General features: G+C 45.1%; 1 protein-coding gene across 1 annotated transcript in view; it reads left to right on the top strand.

The window, feature by feature from the left end:
* Window positions 1-25,881, top strand: part of LOC106585667 (protein FAM222A) — a 62,327-nt gene that overhangs the window by 20,045 nt on the left and 16,401 nt on the right. The window contains exon 2 of the mRNA XM_082968659.1: window positions 12,091-12,245. Within this exon, the coding sequence (XP_082824785.1) occupies window positions 12,140-12,245 (106 nt within the window). The 5' untranslated portion in view covers window positions 12,091-12,139. The remainder of the gene's footprint in view (window positions 1-12,090; window positions 12,246-25,881) is intronic.

Raw genomic sequence — 25,881 nt, 5'->3', positions numbered from 1 at the left:
TGGGCATTTTCCGCCTCCCCTCCCCATTGAGGCAGCACTCTTGTCCTGCCGCCCCATTGTTTCCACTGGGGATTGATGGGGAAGCCCATCCGCCACTCAATAGCCGCCCCCATCTGTCGGTTGCATGCCTGGGCATCGCAAGCAGGGATTTGAGCCCATCTCGTGGGGCTCTGTCTCTGAAAAGGGGTTTAAGACTGCTGCGGTGGGGTGTTCTCAACCCCGTCCTGTCGCAGGTCACAACTGACACAGCCGGCTGGGAGTCTTTGTGAAGGATGAGAGGCCTTCATTGTGTCTGGATGAGAGGCCTTCACAGAACACCCCCTCCCCCGAGCGACAGGGTCACCTTGTCCCCCAAACAAACGCTGCCCACAGTGGCTGTGTGTGCTTGCCATTAGGTCAAGTTGCCTTGGCTGTCTGTACATTTTTCTAGCATCTCTCCCTTTTAACATCCCAGCCTATTCAGCTCTGGCTGTCTGGATCAAGCTTTCAAAGGACATCTGAGATGTGAGGGGGAAACACTCCAAACTGTTCAAACTGGTCTTAGTTAGCATTTAGGCTTACAAAACTGCTGAAGTCACTCTTTTGTCTTTTCACTGCTGATTTGAGTATTCATTAAAATGTATATTTGTTTTGTCTCTTCCATGGGGAATGAGCAGCCTTAAGCTGGGTTGTTGGAGGAAGAGCGAGAGAGCGTATCAGGCAGTGCATGAGGCAGCCAGGGGGCAGGAGAGGAGGTCACCTGGTAAAAACAGGCTACCACAGAACTAGGTGTCCCTAGACACCAGCTGCCACCACTGTCAACCTACAAAAACAACAAAGGCTACTTAGCAGGTTTACAGGTCCTCACCAATCCCCACAGTCACCAACCACTGTGCTGCTCCTCCTTTCAGATAGTTCAAACTAGGGTTCAACACCACCACCGGCCCTCCCCTCCTCGACACCCCCGCACCTGCTGGTGGCAGCTCCACTGCATATCTGAATATATACATATTTTACACCATCTTATTATTAATTGTGCAGCGGGGCCGGTGCTAAGTAGTGTGGTGATAGACTGGTTATTCACAGCTCTACTGGGAATGAGCGCATCATTGGGAGAAACTCCCTCCTATCAGATCGTTTGTCATGATCGATGGACAATTTACACCTAGAGCCTTTTTCTATTTATTCACTACTGTGATGTCACTGCAGTTTCCTACCTTCATCTCTCTCTTAACCCCTCGTCTGGTGGAACTCCTGTCTTATTCTCTGGGGGGGGCTGACTAGCTTAAATCATCTTCATTGAATTGAAGTTGTGTCGGGGGAAACTTTGGCGAGCCATGGAGGAAACGGATAAGCCACCTGGTTTGGCCCTGACGCTGGGGAGGCTGTGGGCTGCTGTGAGGAAGAGGAGGATGAGTGAAGGCTGTGTGCCTCCTCACGATGCCTGGTCAGGACAGAGTGGAGATCCTGGCTGGGGAAGATGGCCTCCCATTACAGCTAAACAAAGGAGGCTGTTGCATTATGCTGCAGACTTCCTGACGCTGCAGAGAAAGGGAAAGTGAAGGGGGTGTTGTGGCACAGTAGACCAGAGTTAGTGTGTGTACAGACAGTGCTCTGTAGGCTTGGTCTGGATCGTTCCGGACGTCAGTCCTGTACAAACCAGATTTTTATAGCTCGAATTTGGGGCCCTGATACCAATTATGCAAACTATAAAAAAATGTAAGCAGGACAGTCTTTTAAAAAATATATAATTTAATCCTAAAGTAATAGATTCTATAAAAAATGCATGAGAGGAGCTTTATAGATGAAACTAGAATGAGTGTCTATCAAAGACTCCAGTGAAGGATTCAGAGGGACTGGGCAGGAGGGAGGGGTGCTATTGCCTCATTATTCAAATAGGATGTGATTAGCATAGAATGAAAGATGATTTATGGTTATTCCGGCGTCTGCATTGGCAGTACAGCATTTACTGTGATGCGGCCTATGCAGAAGTCAGGGCATTCATACTCTGCTTTGTAGAGCAGAGCTGTTGTGAAGGAAGTTGTCTAATAAATGTGTGTTTATACAGGACGTACCGCCCCCACCTACCGTCAACCAATTATGTCAATGCGGACCCATACGCTTTTTTACAACATTTGGGAGGCGCACGGCAATGCAGTATGGTGCGTGATTTGGCCATGTTCGGTAGGGAAGAAATGGAAGTAAACAGTCCGAAACAGGGAGGAACTATCTGAACCAATAATTGAGGCAACATTGTGTGGTAGTTCGTTGTGTGTTTGCTGGGTCAAGTGACCATCCAGACTGAAAACAGACAGTATGACTGTTCCCTATGATGAGTCCTCTGTGGAGGACCACATCCCTGGATTGGGATGTGCAACAGCAATTGTTGATACAGCTTTTGACTGTGTCATAGTTCAGATACCAGAACAGCTACTGAAAGGGATCTTTCTCTCCCTCTCTACACAAAGTTGGAGAAAATGGATTGAAACCCCCAGTGAAAATCGAGCCTACAAATATTATATGGATTTGAAGTTGTGCCTCTGGGGTGAATTCCTAGTTTTTTTGATGTAACAGTTGTCTGCGTTTGTGGAATCAATCCAATTGGGCTTAATCGATCATCTCTGTGGAAAGGTCAGGAGAAGAGGCGGCCATGTTTTGAAGTGCTTTTTCTCAGAAAGAAGCGAGCGTGAAATGTGACACCATATGAGTAGGCCAGGCGTTGACATGCACATATCGAGGCAGAAAGGGTGGCCCATGGGGTCGATTTAGGCAGATCATCTCTAAATACATCACATATCATCACAGAGAGGGAACACGTAGAGCTGCCTATACTTCGATTTGCATATTCAATAGAAAAGCATATTAGCGAGTAGATAAAAAAAATATATATATATATATATTTATTATTATTATTATTATTATATATTTTATTATTATTATTTATTTATATATATATATATATATATATATATATATATATATATATATATATATATATATATATATTATAATAAATATAATAATAAATAAAAATGTATAAAGGGGACATTTAGAAAAAGCAAATGCGGTCAACAGTTGTGTCGGAGGAGGGTGGTGCAATGTTGGGGGGGGGGGGTGAAAATGACATTTTCAACTTACTGCCGGGGTGTTTTGATTTAATATTGTTAAGTTCTGGGTCACTTGGCTAAATCCTGGGCGGTCTTTATCTAATGTGGAGTGGGTGGTTGTTGTGGGCAGGAGGCAGCAGCATCTGTGCAGTTGAAAAAGGGCTCTCTCTAGCTAATCCTCTGCCCAGGGATGACTCAGTGGGGTGAAGACAATTGCCAGGCTGCTTTCTCATGCTAATGGGTTCTCCAACTAGATCTTCCAAGAAAGGGAAAAAATAAAACAAAACTGGGGGGAGGGAGGCATGGTGGTGCAGGAACAACCAACCTAGATAAAATGGGGTTTAACTTACTGTGGATAGGGTCCCAGTTGTAATGCCTAGGGTCAGGAATCAGGAGTGAGGTTTTGTTTCGGAGAGAGAATAAAGAGAGAGGTTGTCCATAGTATTTATGTGTATGTGACGTCAAAGACTTCAATGTTCAGAGAGGTCGTCACGCGTCAGACTGCCACTCACCCTTCATCTCCACCCTCCAGCAAGGTGTCAGACTCAGGAGTGGTTTGAAATTGAATTAATATGCCGGAATTTATAGATTTCATTCCCTTGCCATTTCTGCTGGGAGGGAAAAGAGTATTAGTCTCCATCTGCACTAATTACTGGGTGTTGGCAACACTACCTGTCTCTAGTGACGGACTAACCTGCGCGCAGAGCTGAAACTCACAGGGCTGTAGCCTGGAGTAGCAGCCACTATTCTGATGGAGAGGTAGCCACAGGAAGAAAGATGTCTCTGGGCTTTTTTTACGCTGATGTTTTTGATGCCCCGGGAACACCAACTACTTTGAACTTCAGGAGCGACATTATTAAAGGGGATGACTTCATCCTAGTTTGTTCTTTCTCTCTCTCCATCTATCTCTCTCAAAGAAAGAGGCAAACTCTGTTCCAATCTGACACCCCCCTCTCCCCCAGGAGACACAACTTCTCAAAATCCTTGAAGATGGAGATGGACTAATAATCAGTCATCCCCAGCCATTCTCACTCCACGATTGCTCACCCCAACGGTTCATCTTACTGCACACTCGTTTTCTTCGATTTGTCTTCATTCTCAGTGTTTTGTGAGTCTGAGAGAGACAAGTCTACCAGTCATATTGGTCTCCATATCTCCTGGTTCCATGAGAACAGCTTGGTGGAGTTTCCGTGCCGTCTGTAGCCAGCAGGTGATTAAGATAAACGTGCATTGGGTCTCCCCTCCCTCACCGTCCAATAGGATTGTCTCTCGTGGTGCAAGCAGCCCGGCTTTGCTCGGTCAGGACCAGCTTTGAGAAGGAGCACGATGACAACAGCTGGACACTTGAGCATTACAGGCTAGAGGGAGGACTGCTGAGATCCCCGGGTCTGAAAACGTGACTGAGTGTGTGTGTGTGTGTGTGGAGGATAACACCTGCTAGGTTTCTGACTGTTTGCTGTGTGCTCATTGCCACATATAGTAGGGACCTGAAATCCAACAACACAAAAGTACATTTGTCTGTCATCTGTCAGTTTTATTGAATGCGATCAGAGTCAGTATTTAAACTGTGGACTGTTTTTGATTATCCCGGAGAGTGCCTCCCTGCAGAACTGAACATTTGATCTATGACTCCCTCCAATCAGAGACCCTGCACTTGTGCTTTGCACCAATGGGAATTGGGGTCACCTTAGTAACACAGAGTTGTTCAGATTTAAACATGAAGGAGAGAAGGAAAGGCATCACATTGTTTATTTTTTAATTATATTCCATTGATTTATTGACCAGCACACACATTTTCAGACGTACAGGTTTTCAGACTGGTTGCGTGTGTGTGAGCGCGGTTGTAAATCTTTGCTCTTTCTGTCGCCCTCTCTTCATCTGCATTTGATTCCTTCCTAAAATTACGACGGCTTCTCTTTGATCTGTTGGAGCCAAGCTGAGAAACGACGGCACCAACAAACATTGAACCAAACGGTGAAAGACGACGCTCTGTTTGAATATTCAAACGGAGCAGTGTGGATGAGGGGGCAGTATAATAGACCGTTGTGTTGTTGTGTTAATCCATGAATAGATCTAACTGTGACACAATTTCAGAGTGTGACTCTGGGATACTCTCTGTGGGTTTTTTGAGACCAGGTCTGGAGACGAGACCTCGAACAGTATGATAGGGTTTTACTGAAAGAGAGTTCTGGAACTGATTAAGTCTAGTAAGAGCCCGCTAGGCATCATTTTAAAGTTAGCTTCGCTTTAAACAAAAATCAAGCACATTTTAACAGAAAATCTATAAAATAACAACAAAAAAACTTTAATAAAATATTACTAAAATAGATTCAATTTAAGCTGATTTTGGAGTTGTAATTTGGATGTTAAGTCCTACTTCAGGAGCGGCTGTCTTGGCATGTAGTCAGTAAGCGGTGTAGGCTACAGAGCAACCCAGTGACTCACTGACATGTCAAGAGCTGGAGGCATCATTGGGGCTGTTACAGGAAAGTCGCTTCTTTGCGGTGGACCACAGAGACTAAATGCAGATTTGCTCCTGTTTCCTCTGTCTCTGACAGACTCCACTTTTGCTTTCATTTCCCACAGGCCAACAACAGCACCAATAAGTGTATTTATTTGTCATACATATACTGTAATGCAGGGCTTGTTGCTTGGTCAGAGTGTCATGGTTGACTCATTTGGGTGACCTTTTATTGGGCATTAATGACCACTAGCCCTTCACTGATGCAGCAGTTGGCTCAGAACTCAATTGCTATGACATGGTTGACATTTGATTAGTCTATGCAGGTGTGTAGATGACCTATTCTCTGCCATTGGACTGACAGCATCATGACTGATAAACTGAAGCTGACTGGAATATGGAACCAAAAGGGTACCACTTTATTTTATTTGACAGCCCAGTTTTAGCTGGTACTTAACTTGGCAATAACTAACAAACTGGGCTGTGTGGTGACAATGGATACTTTCTGGTAGGCATACTTACCTCAGTTAAGGTTTTCTAATTGTTATCGTACAGTATTACCATCAATACTAGCAGTGAAGTTAATGTATCCTGCTGCACCATCCTTACATGTTATAGAAAATAATGTGTCACCTTGCAAATGGTTTCTGTAGGATTTAGAACACAATGGCCTTCTGTTGGTCTAGGAATTGGTTCTGCTGGTGTGTTGGGCTGGGCAGGACTGTTGGGTATAGACTGTTGTTGTAGGGTCTCTTCTTTGTGGAGCTGTGTGGGGTTTGTTAACAATGCTTTATTTAATGTCCCTGTCAGCAAATGTCCTCTCAGAATTTGTGTGTGTATGTACTTGTGTGTCTGTGGGAGTCTCTCCCTTTTGTGTTTGTCTGTAGCGGTCCTATTGCTCTATCCACGATAGAGTAGTGTGAGTGTTTATTGCTGTGTGTGGAGGAAAGTTAAGGAGAAGGGGGGGGGGGGGTTACTGCCAGCCACTCCTAATGGGGCCTTTCATTCTCCCTCCATTCATGTGGCGGTATGGTGTGAGAGGGGGTTAGGAAGAGAGAAGGAGAGGGAAAGAAGGGAGCTAGGAGATTAGGGGGTAGAGGCAGTGCCTTGTTAGAGGAAAAGAAAGGCCTTTGAGTGTGTCTATTGGATTAACTTGTTTGGACTGATTAACAGGGGAGACACAGCAGCTTGTTAAAAGCGCTTCATGGGGCGTCCCACAGTGAGCCGGTGGGTCACCATTCAATTAGGCCCAAGCCCGCCCTGTTCAGTAAGCAGGCCCACTACCAGCCAGCCACTAGGCTCCCTGACCAGGCCTGCTATGGTGGATGAGGAGGGGAGGGGGGGGGGTCACCAGGGAATATCGCAGGGACGTGTGCACACATGCATTGACAGACACTACACACACACTACTCCTACATTCCTATTAAGGCTTCCACTTTTGGAGTGTGAGAGGCCCTTTTCTCGGTTTTCTCTCCCCACCTATCTAGACAGGGTGAGACATCTCCTGTGATCAATGCTCCACTTTAACAACCTTTAAACTGAGAGAATACCCCCTTTCCACCAGTCCACAGTGTCTTTATTCCAGCTTATTCGCTCCTGTGCAGAGATGGATCTTCTGCCCCCCATTCCAAACCCTGTGGCAGTGGAGTTAGCAGATGGGGGCAGGGGCCGATACTCCTGGCTTTGGACTTCTCCTCTCATTGGTGTAATAAAATAACTGTGTGTGGACTTGATTAGTGAATAGGGGGCAGGTGGTGTGTGTGTGTGTGTGTGTCCATTAGCAGTACCTTCAGAAGTGGTTAATAACCCAAACTTGCTCCCATGCAGACACAATCTGTTTTTAGGTTGTTAAAGGATGGGCCATTGTGCGCGCATACATTTGTTTGGGGTTTTTGTTAAATTTTATTTCCTGCCACTGATAGAAATCTGTTTAGGATTAGAATAGGTGAAGAGGAGGGGATAAACGGACGGGGGGACATGACAAACAAGTCCGACTTCCTCCTCTCCTCTCAAAGTTAAGGCAGTAATAGGAGAAAATTGGTTCTTGGAATGGAAGGGGAAAGCGGTCTCTTTGAGAGCAAGATAATGACTCGGAATACATTTGGCAAGAGCAAATGGAGAGTAATGGAGGGGTAGTTACACAATTGTCTTTCATTTTAGGAGAGGGAGGGAGGGGGAGATGAGGCATTCCCCATGAGGATGGTCTTTGGTCTCCATCTATGCTTTGTGCCCCCCCCCCCCCCCCCCCCATCATCCCCCTGAACCACTAGCCTTTAACGAATGGGCTGTGAGGGAGGGCTTGTTGTGAAATTAGTATCTTCACAGAGGACACAGAGAGAGGCTTTTAGCCTGTGAATGGCCAGTAATGAGCTCAAAGTGCCTGTGTGTTTGGGCCAGGCCTGCCTCTGTGTGTGAGCGGATATGGCACTGCACCCTAGTGGGCTTTTCAGGGGCACCTGGCGGGGGAAAAGAGTGCTCCTCTTTTTCAAACCCCTTTGTGTGTGCACATATAGGTCTTCAGTTGGTACACTATGTTACAACAATTTGTCTAACAGATGCCCAGTAAGGATTCATTTGAAATATTGATTAATTTGGTTGGATTGAGTTTTCAGAACTTTCTTTCTTTGTCTTTCAATCTGTGCATTTAAAATATATAAATGTGCTCCTAACTTTTAAGACCCCAATAGAATTCTAGAATGCTGCAGTTGAGAATTTTCTTGATTTAAAGCAAATTTTCTCACACATTACAAACAGACATGGCTCAAAAACAAAACACAATTACAAGTTAACTTAGTTTTAAAGAGCACAACCTCTTCTTTAATGACACCACATTCATGCCAATAAGACTAACACTCATTTTGTCTTTCGTTGTGTGAAGACACTCACTATCAAAAAATGATTGACACTCAACACAAAAAACCCTACATTTGACTAAATGACTTACTCAAAATGTACTAAGTATAATATATTATCCAAAATGTGACCAGAGGACAATATTCAGAAAGTATCTCAACCCACACAAAGTAGGCTATTTGATTGACAACAATTATTACTTCTGTAAAAATGCAAACAACTATTCAGAGACTATTTAAAAATGTAGATAACCTCTCAATAAGATTTAGTACAGACCAGGCCTGACACAAAAAGTAGAAATACTAGCCTACGTTGACAACAATTCAGTGAATGCAACAAGTACTAGACAGATCAAATCAAATGCGCCGAATACAACAGTTGTAGACCTTAGTGTTAAAACTTCTTAGGGATAGCCCCCTTTTTTTCCTTCAACTTTTGCCTAAATTGACATACCCAAATCTAACTGCCTGTAGCTCAGGCCCCGAAGCAAGGATATGCATATTCTTGTTACCATTTGAAAGGAAAGGAAGTTTGTGGAAATGTGAATTGAATTTAGGAGAATATAACACAATAGATCTGGTAAAAGAAAATACAAAGAATAAACCAACCATTTTTTTCTTTTTCAACCACCATCTCTGAAATGCAACAGTCTGTGGTGGTAGGTAGACAGCTATGAAAAATACAGATAACTCTCTAGGTAGATGGTGTGGTCTACAGCTTATGAGATACTCTACCTCAGGCGAGCAAAACCTTGAGACTTCCTTAAATATTGTACACCAGCTGTTATTTACAAAAATACATAGTCCACCGCCCCTTGTCTTACCAGACGCCACTGTTATAACCAGCCAGCTGTATGTTGATAATGTCGTCGTTCAGCCACAACTCCGTGTCGCATAAGATATTACAGTTTTGAATGTCCCATTGGTAGTTTAATCTTCCACGTAGGTCATCGATTTTATTTTCCAAAGATTGAACGTTTGCTAGCAGAATGGAAGGCAGTGGGGGTATTTTCAATCGCTTAACAATTCTCAGAAGGCAGCCTGCCCTCCGGCCCCTTTTTTCTCCACCGTCTCTTCATGCAAATGAATGGGATCTGGACCTGTTCCTGGGAAAGCAGTATCATTCACATCGAACTCGTTAACGGAAAAAAAGGATTCTGCCAGTTCGTTGTGAGTAATTGCAGTTCTGATAACTTCTGGATATTTTTGGTCATAAGAGATTATGTACAAAATAAGTTGCAAAGAAACGACAAAAAAACACAATTGGTTAGGAACCCGTAAAACGTCAGCCTTCTTTTCCGGTGCCATCTTAATCAAGCGATGTAAGTCATATGGAAACAGCCCAAGCTGCTTGCTATAGTTAGCTATCATATGAGCTCCACTGCGGGGGCATCTACCCTAACACGACAGCTAAGCTGTCAAACAATAGGAAAACGAGGCTATGCATAGCCTATGAATATCTGCATCTAGCAAACATAACAAACCATAACCTAAGCCCAACATTACTCTAGCCTTCATTTTGGTGGCTAGTTATATGGTAGTCTGTGTACGGCTAGCTTGTGAAAGTGCAGCCCAAATTGACCTCCACACATCTTTTCTTGCATGACAGACTATCTATCTAGCTAGCTATAGCAAGCAGCTTGGGCTGTTTCCATATGACTTACATCGGTAGAAACAAGACAAAACAACCAACTAGTTAGGTGACTACATACAGCTAAACACACACTGCAACTAATTCATGAGACAGAGGGCAATCATTCCAGCTCCACTGCTGATGTGCTAGCCTGAACCAATAGGAGACTATCATGACAGGACTTGCTAATCTGAGAGATGTTCCACAGCATCAAACATCTACAACACCAAACATATATGTACTGTTAAGTTATTTAACTCACCTCAACATCATCGCTTTTCAATCTGCAAGGACATGTCCGAATCCATATCATTAACCAACACAGATACAGCCTCTTTCACAGTTAACAGTTGTGTTCGCTTCGACGCCATTATTTTGAGAAGTAAACCCTGTTTCTCTTTTTATGGTTGACAACAGCCACGTGAGTACAACAGGTAAAGTAAATTTTGTGATATTGACACAGATATTATTGTTAGAAAAACAAGGCTGTTCGTGGCCGCTATAGTAATTTAAAGAAAGGCCTTCGACGGCTACGGCTTCTAAAGAGTTACCGCTAGTCATTTACTCATCATTTTAATTCCTTTCTTTCATATTACAATCTATAATACTAAGTAGTGATTCACCAGGACAATGAATTAAGGGGACCGGCATTTGACAGGCGCGTGAGAAATAATTGTTCAATAATCCGCTGTGCATCACGGCGAGAGACGGCGGCATTGACAGCCCCGGTGAAAATTTGCCTGCTCTCTTTGTTTTCATGTAATGAAAACGATACTGATTCATATCCATGCATTGCCGTCAGGAGACTCCATCAGCACAGTGTCCCAGACAGAGGAAAGAAATGGCTTGAAACATCATAGCCAATACTGTTTTTAGGTCTGGTTGAGGTTCTGACCTACTGTTTTTACATTGCACGTCTCTTTTTAGTTTACAAACAAAATGTTAGTCTACGTCTAATGAGAAGATGCAGTTTGCTTCTTTATGGTCATTAATTCAGCCCACGGTTCTTGTAATCACTCATCATTGTGTAATCCCTCATTGTGTTGGGTGACATGTGACTGAATTTCGATCTAATCCAGTCTATGTGGATGGGGCTGCCCTACAGGTCTGTGTATGGGCCTTGACGAAGGTGAGCTTGGCTGCGTGTGTGCGTGTGTTGTGTTCTGTGTTTCCACACTGATGGTCTTTTTGAGAGGCTCTGTTCCTCTAGAGCAGGGTAGAGCTGGAGATGTTTAGCCTAGGGGGAGATTGATTAGTGCTGTCACTGGACCTGATGCACTGCTGGCACTCCCAACCCATTTTCACTCGCACGTTTTGCTCTTCTATCCTTGAGGGGAGTAAAATGTATTTCCATTCAAAATCTTATTTTCCCTTACCCTAACTCCTAACCCCTTACCCTAACGGTAACCCTAATTCTAACCCCTAACCTTAAAACAGCCTTTGTCTTCATGGGGACATGGGAAATGTCCCCAAGAGGAAGACTTTTCCTTGTTTTACTATCTTTGTGGGAACCTTTGGGGGCTTTAGGATCTTGGTCCCCCAGGTCTTTGCTGACATTCTCCCAGTGTGGTCCCATGTTACCTTGTTGCAGGTAGACTGCTGTTTTCTCAGCATTACCGTTTAGCTGTCTATAGATAATGCAGTCACCACGGCACATGCTATGCACTGCTCCTGAAGGACTGTGTACATGTACGTACTGCATGTGTTTTCATAGACAGAAGTCAGGCTCGAGCAGACGTCCTATTTATAAATGTCAGAGGACTCTACTCCTCCTAACCTGTCTGACTCTGCTGCCCCCAGACCAGCACAGTTGTAGGTGGCATAGAGCCAGTTCCAGTCCCAATTTCTAAGCAGGCAGACAGTTGTAGGTGGCATAGAGCTATCCCTGTCCCAGTTGCTAGGCAGGCAGACAGTTGTAGGTGGCATAGAGCCAGTCCCAGTCCACCACTGAACTTCACAGACCTCCATGCCCATGGAGCTTTGCTTCTTCTAAATCCTCCTGCTTTTCTCACATTCTTTCTTCGACCCCCTCTTTGTTTCTCTCTCTCTCTCCCTCAGGTTGGCCTTGGCAGTCCCCCAGTTGTAGTTGTCCGCCCGCCCCCCCACCATGCTGGCCTGCCTGCAGAGGAGGCAGAACCCTCCAATCCCATCCTCCCAGCACCCCTTGTGCGCCAGCAAGGCCCTGGAGCCGCCTCAAGCACTCAGCCGAAAATGTGAGTCCAAGACAAAGAAGGGTCAGGAGTTTTGTTAGGTTTCCCAATGTATTTGATTTGGTAGAGGGAGACCTTGGGGTTGTTATGTTGTTACTCATTTTGAATAGAGAGACTGTTTAGCTGTGCTGACTGTGCAGAGTTTAACATGCCTCCCTGGCCCTCGGTGACTGTGTAGGTATGTGTGTTGGTTCTTCTATCCTTGTGGGGTTCTAAAATCCCCAAAAGTCCCTCTCATAAAATACTGTATATAAAGGGACTGGCCATGGGAAGTTGTTATGGAAATGAAGGGGAAAGAAACTAGTTTGGACCAGCTAAGGATTAAAGAAAGCTGCCGTATTCCCCTGGAAGGTGACTTTCTGCCTAATTTCCCTGAAGCCTCGGGATTAGTCCTTTAGTGGAATGAGACTGTCCTGTGTGTGTGTGTGTGTGTCTCTGTGTGTGTGTGTGTCTCTGTGTGTGTGTGTGTCTCTGTGTGTGTGTGTGTCTGTGTGTGTGTGTCTCTGTGTGTGTGTGTCTCTGTGTGTGTGTGTCTCTGTGTGTGTGTGTCTCTGTGTGTGTGGTGGAGGGGGTTGTTCCGCTTATAGAACGCTCCAAGAGTCTTTAGTGGCCTATGTTTGCATGGCAAGCCGATTTTAAAAGGGAAGGCGGATGGAGAGAAGGAGTTAACCTAGCATTTTCAACCTCAGTTTACAAAAGCTTAAACATGTTACAGTTCCACCTGCTAATAGCCCTAATTGTCAACAACATATCACTAGTATAAAATAAAAAGATTCTACTAGAGAAAAACATACTGTTGGACATCTGCATGACGCAATTTAACCTCGACTAGTGGGTCTGGCCCGCTTATGTATACATCTTCCTGTTGCATGTGTAACCCTAGATTTCTGACTGTTGCATGTGTAACCCCTAGATTTCTGACTGTTGCATGTGTAACCCCTAGATTTCTGACTGTTGCATGTGTAACCCCTAGATTTCTGACTGTTGCATGTGTAACCCCTAGATTTCTGACTGTTGCATGTGTAACCCCTAGATTTCTGACTGTTGCATGTGTAACCACTAGATTTCTGACTGTTGCATATGTAACCCCTAGATTTCTGACTGTTGCATATGTAACCCCTAGATTTCTGACTGTTGCATATGTAACCCCTAGATTTCTGACTGTTGCATGTGTAACCCCTAGATTTCTGACTGTTGCATGTGTAACCCTAGATTTCTGACTGTTGCATGTGTAACCCTAGATTTCTGACTGTTGCATGTGTAACCCCTAGATTTCTGACTGTTGCATGTGTAACCCCTAGATATCTGACTGTTGCATGTGTAACCCCTAGATTTCTGACTGTTGCATGTGTAACCCCTAGATTTCTGACTGTTGCATGTGTAACCCCTAGATTTCTGACTGTTGCATGTGTAACCCCTAGATTTCTGACTGTTGCATGTGTAACCCCTAGATTTCTGACTGTTGCATGTGTAACCCCTAGATTTCTGACTGTTGCATGTGTAACCACTAGATTTCTGACTGTTGCATATGTAACCCCTAGATTTCTGACTGTTGCATATGTAACCCCTAGATTTCTGACTGTTGCATGTGTAACCCCTAGATTTCTGACTGTTGCATGTGTAACCCCTAGATTTCTGACTGTTGCATGTGTAACCCCTAGATTTCTGACTGTTGCATGTGTAACCCCTAGATTTCTGACTGTTGCATGTGTAACCCCTAGATATCTGACTGTTGCATGTGTAACCCCTAGATTTCTGACTGTTGCATGTGTAACCCCTAGATTTCTGACTGTTGCATGTGTAACCCCTAGATTTCTGACTGTTGCATGTGTAACCCCTAGATTTCTGACTGTTGCATGTGTAACCCCTAGATTTCTGACTGTTGCATGTGTAACCCCTAGATTTCTGACTGTTGCTACTTTGCAGGACTGACACAGGATCATCGGGTTCAGTTTATTATAGTCTGGCAATAAAGCACACAGCGTAGGTGTTCAAGTTAGAATCAGACGATTATGAATTTGCATTCCTCCAGCTCTGTCTTCGCCATAATCATAAATGAAAGGGCAAACATGGCTATAATAACACAATGTGATTGTATAGTTTTACATAGAATAAATATCACGAGAACCAATTGTTTTTATTTTACAGTAACGTGAACCAAGACTCAAAATGGGAGTACAACAACGAGCTAGCTTCCGAGAAATACATTTTCAACACAGTAAATAAATGACAACATACCTGGCCTGAACTAGGTACCTCTGCCTCCCAAACTCACATGACTGCCCTCCTCAAGCGTCTTAGCCGATTGCGCCACATCATAACTAGCTAGTGAGGCGACACAAGCGCAACACCTCAGCCTGAGGGGTAAGTGTCACACACCCCCATGTAATACACATGATTGGTTCAACTGTCAAAGGGGAATGAGAGGACAAGGTCAGTGTTGCTTTTGTTCAGATCTACGTGTGTGTACGTTTTTGAAGTATGTGCCAAGGTTGCGACCAAAGGGGTGTGTGTCCTGGTTCCATGTATGGTGGCGTGAGTTCCGGCCAGGTTCCCTAATGAGCTTCCAGAAAGTGAGAGAGACAGAGAAGAAAGGGGGAGGGCTGTGAGAATGAGTCAGAGGGGAGAAATGGAGAGTAAGAGAGAAAAAGAGGGAGGCAATGGCTGTCTTAATCGATTCTCTCTCCCTCCAATTTGGACAGGATTAGCCCACTTCCTCCTCGGGCCTCTTATTGAAGAGCAGCCAGTGGGAGTCAGAGATGGAATCAATAGAGAAAAATAACAGTCTCTCTCTCTCTCTCTCTCCGTCTCTGTCTCTCACTGTCTCTCTCTCTCTCTGTGTGTCTCTCCCTCTCTCTGTGTCTCTCCCTCTCTCTGTGTCTCTCCCTCTCTCTGTGTCTCTCCCTCTCTCTGTGTGTCTCTCCCTCTCTCTGTGTGTCTCTCCCTTCTCGCTGTGTGTCTCTCCCTTCTCGCTGTGTGTCTCTCCCTTCTCGCTGTGTGTCTCTCCCTTCTCGCTGTGTGTCTCTCCCTTCTCGCTGTGTGTCTCTCCCTTCTCGCTGTGTGTCTCTCCCTTCTCGCTGTGTGTCTCTCCCTTCTCGCTGTGTGTCTCTCCCTTCTCGCTGTGTGTCTCTCGCTCTCTCTGTGTGTCTCTCTCTCTCTGTGTCTCTCTCTCTCTGTGTGTGTTAAACCCTTTGATTGAAAGATTACCACTGTGGCCATATATAATGAGTGGATTTGAGAAGAATGGCCTCCTTTCTGTCCTGCGGAGGTGAGACTGAGTGTTGGATTTCAGCATTGTACTGTACTTTACAGCCACTGGCCCTTCAATGAGAGAGGGGATTGTTCAGCCAGGCTCAAAAGGGGTGCGGAGAGGCAGATGTCAGCTTTGGTCAGGGGAATTGTGGGCACACACACTGGGCTCCTTCGTGCAAAGCTAGGTCCCCGTCGATTGATCACCCTCTGGCCCAGTTTGAGCTGAGGGAGGAGGAGTGGGGTAAAGTGACCCTGGCTCTTAGCAGCCCGAGTGATGCCTGTCTCTGCCTACCTGCCTACCAGACACCACCCCCTCACAGAGAGAAATAGGATGTGAGGGAGATTATTACCTGGCAGTGGCAGGAGAGGTGAGCTGCTCTGCCATTTGCATCTGCTGTCCTTTGCAGAAAAGCAGTGAGTGGGGGGATGGTGAGGTGGTGGTGGTGGGTGAGAGGGTGAGGGGGGCAGCGATGCTGAGCAGCTGCACAGTTCATTGATGCGACTCCCATTAAAAAATCCCTCATACCCTCAATAAAAAAGGACTTAACTGGCTTCGCCATCAGCGGGAAGAGTTCAGATCGGCTCGCCAGACAATCAATTTCCCCCGAGCGTATAGAGCTTAGCGGGAGAAACGGGAGGCGGAAAGAGAGGGATGTTTCCATTATCACAGTCTGCTCTGCATCTGGGCCAGGAGAGCGAGAGCGATGAAGAGAGGGTGATGAGGGAGAGAAAGAAATGGGAAGCGGGAGAGCGGGATGTAGAGAAGGAAAGAAAGATGGGAGTGGGAGAGCAATGGGGGGGAGAACGAGGGAGAGAGAGACTGGGTTTTTAAAATGCCATTGACTCCCTGCCTTTAAAGGTCCAATGCAGCCATTTTTATCTCGATATCAAATGTTTTCTGGGTAACAATTAAGTACCTTACTGTGATTTGTTTTCAGTTAAAATGGTCTAAAATAAAAATTAAAAAAATGCTTCTTGGCAAAGGGCAATTTCTCAAGAAGAAATGTGGCTAGGACTGTCTGGGTGGGGAGGGGAAACTGAAATGTAGCTGTTATTGGCAGAGAGGTTTGAACCTCCCTTTCTATTAGTGGTCTAACTAATTTACCGCATGGTGATGTCACCATGGATGGCCAAAACTCCATCCCACCAAAACGGGCAAAAATTTCAGGCGGTCTTTTCAAACAGCTCTTACACTAAAAGGGCATTATCATCATTTTCACAGTATTATTCCAACCTCATAGTGTGGAAATATATATAAAACACTGAAATATCTAGGTTTTGACTGCACTGGACCTTTAAAAATATCCTATTGGATTAGCCTCACTGGGGTGGCCTTTAGATGTAAAAAAAAAAATCTCTTCTCTTGCTCTCGGGCCGTGGAATTAAGAGTGGGGAGGAATTACTTAAATTATAAATCATAGGCATTTGCTTTCAGCGTGCCCAAATTCCCTGTGTATGGGGCTGCACTATCCGTGCACCAGGACCTGTCATTTTTTTATTAAATCTCCCCTTATGGGTTGACATTTGTAGCTCCCGTCCTCCCCTCCCCATCACGTCTGCCACTATACGCTGCACTTCGTGAGAAGCAGAGGAGGACACGGCAGTGGAGCCAGTGTCTCTCTTCAGGCTGTTCTCCCCCAGAGAGAGGGCACCCAGACCAGTCAGAGGAGAGAGAGGGATTCCCCTGACCATAGTTCCCAGTCCCCAGGCACTCAGGCTTATTCCTTTCACCCCTCAGCCTTCAGGTCCCTACCCCTTCGTGGTTGTGGAACCGGCCTCTCTCTAAATAGGGAGACAGAGAAGGGTGTAGCTGAGGGCTAAGAGAGAGGCTGAGGGCCCCAACGAAAGGCCGCTACACACCGTATATGACGCTCCGTAGCTCTGTTTGAAAGCGTGTGTAGGGCCCTTAAGGGGCCTGATCAGGAGGGACCGCAGCACTCAGCAGCCATTCATTTGGAGGAGAGGATTGGACCTTTTTATAGTCCCAGACAGAGGCTACTGAACTCTCTACAGCAGGTCAACTTCTCATCTCACCTACATAACAATGGAACAATTTGATGAGAATGTGAGAATGTAACAATTTGACGAGAATATAACAATTTGATGAGAATGTAATAATTTGATAATGTAACAATTTGACGAGAATGTAACAATTTCATAAGAATGTGAGAATATGTTCACTGTTCAGGTCATTTTATTCTCTTATTTCATCGTATGGTTTGTTTGATGTCGGAAAGATCAGCAGGCGTGATCATGACGCTCGTGGCTATCAATATGGCGTGTTTGTGACAGCCCTGTCAGATTGGGATCTGCACGTCGCGGGTTCTTTCCCCGGTCAGTCCGCCGTAGGTCCTGCCCTTGTTAGACCGCACATGTCACAGACGCTCCTGTGTCTGCCCCGTGATTGGATCAGACCTCGGGCTCTGCCCCCTGATTGGATCAGACTTTCAGCTCAATCTGTGTCGTGCCTCTAGCCAACAGCAGGCCCTGATTCTAAACCCCACGTCCAGAAGGCACGCTGATACCATCATCCAGCAGGCCTCGAGAGCCAATCATGGAGGTGCACAGAGGGTTTCTATGGCATCAGTAGAAATAGAATAATTAGAACGGGTCAAAATGAATGGGAATGTCCATTCTAATCATCTATTTCTATGCTGATATCCTAGGTTCACTACGTGCCTGGTATCCATAAACATAGAATGGCTAGAACAGGAAATACATTTATGAAAATCCATTTCTATGCTGATATTCTATTGGCCCTAGTCAAAAAGTAGTGCACTATATAGGGAATAGTCTGTCTGAAAAAGCACCCTATCTACCACTCTCTGGTGTTTAAGCCAGAGGTAAACATGACAGTAGAATTACCTTTCCATATCCAATCGGATACCTCCACAACCTGTTATGGGGAGAAAAAGGGAAAGGTTTTCTGTAGAATACTTAAATGTGGCAGCAGAAATGACAACCTTTTCCCTGATTGCCTTTGAGCCCGAGGAGAGAGGAGTGGAGTGGAAATGGAGAGAGAGAGGGAATAGGCAAGAGAGAGGGGAGGAGCAGTGTACCCGGGGAGAATCTGCATGCACTTGACCTTTCCCCACTGATTGAACTGCCTCTTCCATCTCCCGTTTGGAATTCCACAGGCTCACTGCACATGGCCGGCCGCCATCATTATTCCATTTATTCCGCGTTAGGGAACAGGGAGAGATGTTAGTGTCCTTTTCTCAAAGTGAGAGGTGATTGACAGCCAAGCGTTCCATGCCACACCCCCTCAGTACCACTAAGTGTAACAGCCACTCACATAAATAAAACAAATTTAAAAAATCATGATGTAACTACTTCCCCTGCGCTCGATTTAAGCTTGCCTGGTGCCATGGAACTAATGGAATAGTCCCAAAAGTGCAAATCGCGATCAAGCACTCAAATATGTTTGAACGAAAACAACTATTTGAACCTGGGTCTGTGGTTTGGTGGATGTACACAGTCTGGGCATACAGTACACGCACCAGCAGCCTGTCTCATGCCCACTGGCACTCCATTGTGCCAGGAGGGTGGCGGGCATCACAGGGCTGGCACTAAGAAGATCATTTCCGGCAGGCCGCATCCCACAGTGCCATGCCCCTTCGCTCTGCCCTCTGCCGTCTGTTTATGGGGCACGGCGGTGGCGTGGGGGTGGGGAGTGTTGTTTCTTCATAGGGCAGTGAGGCTCCAGGAAGCAGGTTTTGGCCACACTGGGACTTGGTTTGGAAACGTACTGTAGGCTCCCCGTTCCCAGCTAGATGGCATTTTGGTATCGCAGGTGCAGGGCAGTAACACATTCTATCACTGTGTGCTGGCTGTGACATTCTATTTTCGCTGAGATATGGCAGCCTATCACTGCCAAGGGTAGGACTCTTTCTTCATCAAAATGTGGATAATTAACAATGCTGTAATACTCTTACCTCACTGTATTGTGTGCATGTGTAAGGGGGTTGGCCATCTGAGGTATCATGACTGCAGCAGTGTACAGTAGATGTGTCAGTTGTGAGTGTTCTTGCTGACCCTGGCTGTCACTACTGCTCTGTGGATCCCTAAGGGCTAAAACGAGTCATCCACCCAAACCACACTGTGCTTTTAAGTGACAGAAGGATTTATGTAGAGAGAACACTCAATCTCTCCTTACTCATATATCCAGACCGGTATCCATCCAGATTGGAAGTTTCCTTTCTGACCTGCATTGAGTCATTAAAGGTATGTCTGTCTCTTTGTCTCTTTGTCTCGCTCTCTCGCGCTCTCTCTACGCTGGTGTAGTGCAGAGAGTGGAGGGCCTTGTTGTCTGTACAGCGTTAAATATTAATTGGGAATCAGTGGAGGACTTGTCTCCTAAATGATAGAACAGAAGGGCCTGGGCTTTTGCCTCAGGCAGCCTGCGGGAGCCTTCTCCCATTTACCTGCAGGCCTTCTCCAGTCTGACAGCCCTGCCCAGGGCCGGCCTTCCCTCCTCTCCCTCTGCTGCTCTGCCTGCCTGCCTCCTCTTATCTCTGGCTCTGTGTGCTCCTACAATCTCCAGCCCCCAGGTCCCGTACTCAAACTCTGGGTTACTTGAGTTTGTGGAGGACGGGTTCTGTGTGTGCATGCCGCCGGCTCTGCTCCCCTTGTTTAGGCATTTTGAGGAAATAGTGTAGCACAGTCGTAAATACTACTGAAAGACAGCAGCCAGGACAGGAGAGGTGCCTTGTTGTCATCATAGATGATATAGCTGGTGTGTGTGTGTGTGTGTGTGTGTGTGTGTGTGTGTGTGTGTGTGTGTGTGTGTGTGTGTGTGTGTGTGTGTGTGTGTGTGTGTGTGTGTGTGTGTGTGTGTGTGTGTGTGTGTGTGTGTGTGTGTGGGCTTTACACAGAGCCTCCTTTTGTTCCTCTTTTATCAGGGCTATCATCTGGAGAGGTGTGTTGTGATTGAAACTAGTGCCCCAGTGCATGCTGGTCCATTGGCTGTGTGTGTGTGGTGTGTGTGGTGTGTGTGAGAGAGATCAGGGATCATTAGCGTATAAAAAGGCCAACACTACTGTTTTGGAAATGAAACGCAGTCTGGGTTGATGTTGAATGTTGGCTCTGTGTCCCTCGGCACTGGAGCACAGCTTCTAACTGGGCAATGGGGGCACATTGTGTTGGAGGGGGCTGGGCGGAGTGGGAGAGAAACGGACAGAGACGGGGAAAGGAGAGAACAGGGGGCTGGGGTGACTTTGATGCCACAGGAATGAGTTCACGGGCTCGTGAGCACAGGCCTAATCGCACATGACAATATCGGCTGGTGTGCCAGTCGCAATGCATAACAGCCCCCCCACTCACTGGTGCTGCTGACTCGGGTATTTGCTGATAAAGCTCTGCTTTCTAGACCATGCTGTGTGTACAATGAGGGTGGCCAGACTCGTCACAGCCATACCACCATGACCCCCCCCCCCCCCCCCCCCTCCAGAACCATGCACTGTACCAGGCCCAGGCTCCCGTCTGGTACACTCCATTTTAACCAAAGGACAGGCTGGTGAATAAAGAAAGACTGGCGTGTCACGGTGCTTGAAATTAGGTCAGGTCTATGGGCTTTGCCGGCGGCGTGAGATTGTAAATGTTATTTATTTTTTTATTTTTTCTAAGTTCGATTGGACACCCGTTTTTTGGCATAGCTCTTTTTGTTTGGCCTGTTTTGTTTTTCGGGGTCGCGTGAATTGTGGGGGTAAACATGTTGCCCCAGATTCGGTGTTTGTTTGGTACACGGGCCTCCGTCCCACAATAGAGCCGACATGGCTACTGCTGACGTCCCGCATTCCTCCTCCCCAGCCAACACAAAGGGGGACCGGCTCGGCCAGCTCTGTCTCTTTGTTGGTCTCGCTATCTGCTCAACCCGGGAGATGGAGGATTAGAATCACTGTTGAATATAGTCAGCGACCTCCTTTTTTAAATGTGGGGAGTTTTTTTTACTCTTTGGCTGCATGTGAAATTGCACCCTATTCCCTATATAGTGCATTACTTTTGACCATAGCCCTATTGCACCCTATTCCTTATATAGTGCCATATTTTTTTTACTAGGGCCCATATGGAATAGAGTGCCATTTCAGACACACCTCTGTTTATCCTCCGTACAGTCTGTCCATGACATATGCTGCACAAACAACACTGAGCTAAGTTGACCAACAACAAGAAATATCCATAAATATTTAGCAAGAAAGCTTCATTTGAATAATTCAGCCATAGGAATTTTGTGGTGGTGACATATGGAAACGGTCTCTCTGGATAACAAAATCACTATAAAGGTACCATTTAGACATGACCACCAGCGTTACTAGGACTACTCCGTCTAATAATAATCCTAATAATGGTAACACTTGAGTATTGTAGCAGTGGTGTCTGCAGGGGCTCTGCTCTGGGCTCGGCCGGGGCTCTGCTCTGGGCTCGGCCGGGGCTCTGCTAATGCAGCCCGAGCGCAGACAAATGGAAAGTGACACGTGTGTGTGTAGAATGCTATTTGTGGTGACGCTTTGACTACAGATAATAAAGTGTTCGCCACAAGGTGATTTCACTCTGCAAGCACCCCAAAAGGAACTCACTTACTCTGGGAGAGAGAGAGTGCAAGAGATGGGAGGTAGAGAGAGGGAGAAAATCCAGACTCTTCTAAAATGATGCACAGTGCTAGCTACTAGAGGAAGTAAGGTTCAACTGGAGATGGGAGGTTTGGATAATCTGTTCTAAACAGGATTGTTGTGTGTGTGCTAGGCCCTGTGCACAGGGAACTCCTTCAGAATCAATCAATCCTCAGTCATTTCCCCTACAGCCAATAAAAGGCATGTTGCTACATCAAACCAACAAATTAGTTGATTGATTAACATCTGGGTATAGAGATAAATACCAAATAGAAAATAAAAACAATGGATATAACTATATCGCTATATACAGTGCATTCAGAAAGTATTCAGACCCCTTGACTTTTTCCACATTTTGTTACGTTACTGCCTTATTCTAAAATGGATTACATTTTAAAAATCCTCATTAATCTACACACAATCCCCCATAATGACAAAGCGAAAACAGGTTTTTAGAAATGTTTTCAAATGTATTAAAAATAGAAAACAAAAATACCTTATTTACATTAGTATTCAGACCCTTTGCCATGAGAATCAAAATTGAGCTCAGGTGCATCCTGTTTCCATTGATCATTGTTGAGATGTTTCTACAACTTGATTGGAGTCCACCTGTGGTAAATTCAATTGATTGGACATGATTTGGAAAGGCACACATCTGTCTATATAAGGTCCCACAGTTGACGGTGCATGTCAGAGCAAAAACCAAGCCATGAGATCCGTAGAGCTCCAAGTCAGGATTGTGTCAAAAAACAGATCTGGGGAAGGGTACCAAAAAATGTCTGCAGCATTGAAGGTCCCCAAGAACACTGGCCATCATTCTTCAAATGGAAGAAGTTTGGAACGACCAAGACTCTACCTAGAGCTGGCCGCCCGGCCAAACTGAGCAATCGGTGGAGAAGAGCCTTGGGTTCTTGGTCACCTCCCTGACCGATGGTCACTCTGACAGAGCTCCAGAGTTCCTCTGTGGAGATGGGAGAACCTTCCAGAAGGACAACCATCTCTGCAAAACTCTACCTATCAGGCCTTTATGGTAGAGTGGCCAGACGGAAGTCACTCTTCATTAAAAGGCATATGACAGCCCGCTTGGAGTTTGCCAAAAGGCACTTAAAGACTCTCAGACCAAGAGAAACAAAATTCTCTGGTCTGATGAAACCAAGATTGAACGCTTTGGCCTGAATGCAAAGCGCCACGTCTGGAGGAAACCTGGCCCCATACCTACGGTGAAGCGTGGTGGCAGCATCATGTTGTGGGGATGTTTTTCAGCGACAGGGACCGGGAGACTAGTCAGGATCGAGGGAAAGATGAACAAAGCAAATTACAGAGATCCTTGATGAAAACCTGCTCCAGGGCACTCAGGACCTCCGATTGGGATGAAGGTTCACCTTCCAACAGGACAATGACCCTAAGCACACAGCCAATACAACACAGGAGTGGCTTCGGGACAAGTCTCTGAATGTCCTTTAGTGGCCGTGCCAGAGCCCGGACTTGAACCCGATCGAACATCTCTAGAGAGACCTGAAAATATCTGTGCATCAACGATCCCCATCCAATCTGACAGAGCTTGAGAGGATCTGCAGAGAAGAATGGGAGAAACTCCCCAAATACAGGTGTGCCTGTAAATGTAAATGTGTTATTTCAGTAAAAAAAAAATATATATAAACTTGCAAAAATGTCTAAACCTGTTTTTGCTTTGTAATTATGGAGTATTGTATGTAGATTGATGAGGGGGGAAACATTATTTTTAGAATAAGGCTGTAATATAACAAAGTGAAGGGGTCTACATACTTAACGAAATAACTGTATGTAGCGATATGTATCAATGTTTTAGTGGGAAATAATACAAAGATGAGGAGAAAATGATCGTGGCTAAAGTTGTTGAAGCCAATTTATGACAATGAAGTTGCTCTCATTGGACTGAGCCTGAGAAGAGGAAAGGTGATCAGTGCCAGGAGGCTGAAGGAAGGAAGCACAAATCCAACATTTGCCAGGAAATGATTTGATTGGATTTGAGGTGAGAATGACCTTTTTGAAATGAAAGATAACAATTAGGAGTCATGTGAGTTAAAAAAAAAAAACTTGTTAATGTCTAAATCCATTTTCGACATAGCGCCATGGTTCTGTAGCTGGCTGTGATAGATCAGTGGGGAGACTGAAGGGCCTAAACAGGCCGTCAATAGAACACTCTCATTCCCTTCCAGGAAATATGTCTATATTTCTGTTACTAGTCGAGTAGCCATCAGAGAGAGATTTCACAGATGGGGGTGGGGTGAGGCTGAATTATTTTCCTGCATGTACTGTTTGTAGGCCTATGCATCGTAATCAGAATTCAAGATATCTTTGTCATCATGAACTTTCATAAGAATCTGAACAATTATAGCTAGCCTACACACCAAATCTTTAATTCTCATCCGATTTTTTTTTTTTTTTTGATGTCGTCTCCAAGCAAGTAATTAACCAAATAATCAGCCATGCAATTCAATACTCATCTTTTAAAACAAACTCTTTAAACCTAAATTGTTTTTATCTTTAAAATTGAAATAGAGGAACTAACAGTACAGACACTACCGGTCAAAAGTTTTAGAACACCTACTCATTCAAGGGTTTTTCTTAATCTTTACTATTTTCTACATTGTGGAATAATAGTGAATACATTAAAACTATGAAATAACACATATGGAATCATGTAGTAACCCAAAATGTGTTAAACAAATCAAAATATGTTTTATATTTGAGATTCTTCAAATTGCCACCCTTTGCCTTGATGACAGCCTTTCACACTCTTGGCATTTTCTCAACAAGCTTCACCTGGAACGCTTTTTCAACCGTCTTGAAGGAGTTCCCACATATGCTGAGCACTTGTTGGCTGCTTTTCCTTCACTCTGCGGTTCGACTCATCCCAAACCATCTCAATTTGGTTAAGGTTGGGGGATTGTGGAGGCCAGGTCATCTGATGCAACACCTCCTCCTCCATGCTTTACGGTGGGAAATACACATGCAGAGATCATCCTTTCACCCACACCGCGTCTCACAAAGGCACGGTGGTTGGAACCAAACATCTCCAATTTGGACTCCAGACCAAAGGACAAATTTCCGCCAGTCTGATGTCCATTGCTCGTGTTTCTTGGCCCATGCAAGTCTCTTCTTATTGGTGTCCTTTAGTACTGGTTTATTTGCAGCAATTTGACCATGAAGGCCTGATTCACAGTCTCTTCTGAACAGTTGATGTTGAGATGTCTGTTACTTGTGTAACCCTCTCACCAGTCTCGAATTTGACTTTCACGATATTAACTTACGTAGAATATCTCAACAGCATGGGATGTTAGGTGAGAAGGACATCTCCAATAAGAAGCCCTATTGTAAACTATCTAGTGTGATGACAAATAGAAACTTCAGATGGAATGATTATAGATTTTTGTTATTGTATAAGGATATACTTTCCCATGCATTAAATTGAAACAGTAAATGACTCCACCAAGGCAACATGCATAAGGTTCAAGATGTGTATTATTACATTTTCAAAGCACCACATCAAAATAAATGAAAATAATAAACCCCAATGAGTCGTGCACAACCCATGTCCAAATTGTTTCAAGCTTGCTTAACCCCGTTGGCGCGTTGGAGCTCAAAAAAATGACGACACGCATAAAGTCCAGAAGCACCCTACCGTCGTGGTTACTGACTACTCGTAGATATTCCCTCAGGGAAGTATGGCAGTTCCTTGCAGGTTTCCTCACAAGATCCACAGTTATCAATGCAGACAGTACTCTTTAGCAGTAACC

The sequence above is a fragment of the Salmo salar genome, chromosome 24 (assembly GCF_965601325.2).
Source record: "Salmo salar chromosome 24, fSalSal1, whole genome shotgun sequence".
In the NCBI taxonomy this organism is placed as follows: Eukaryota; Metazoa; Chordata; class Actinopteri; order Salmoniformes; family Salmonidae; genus Salmo; species Salmo salar.
This window is presented reverse-complemented; position numbering and strand designations above follow the sequence as displayed.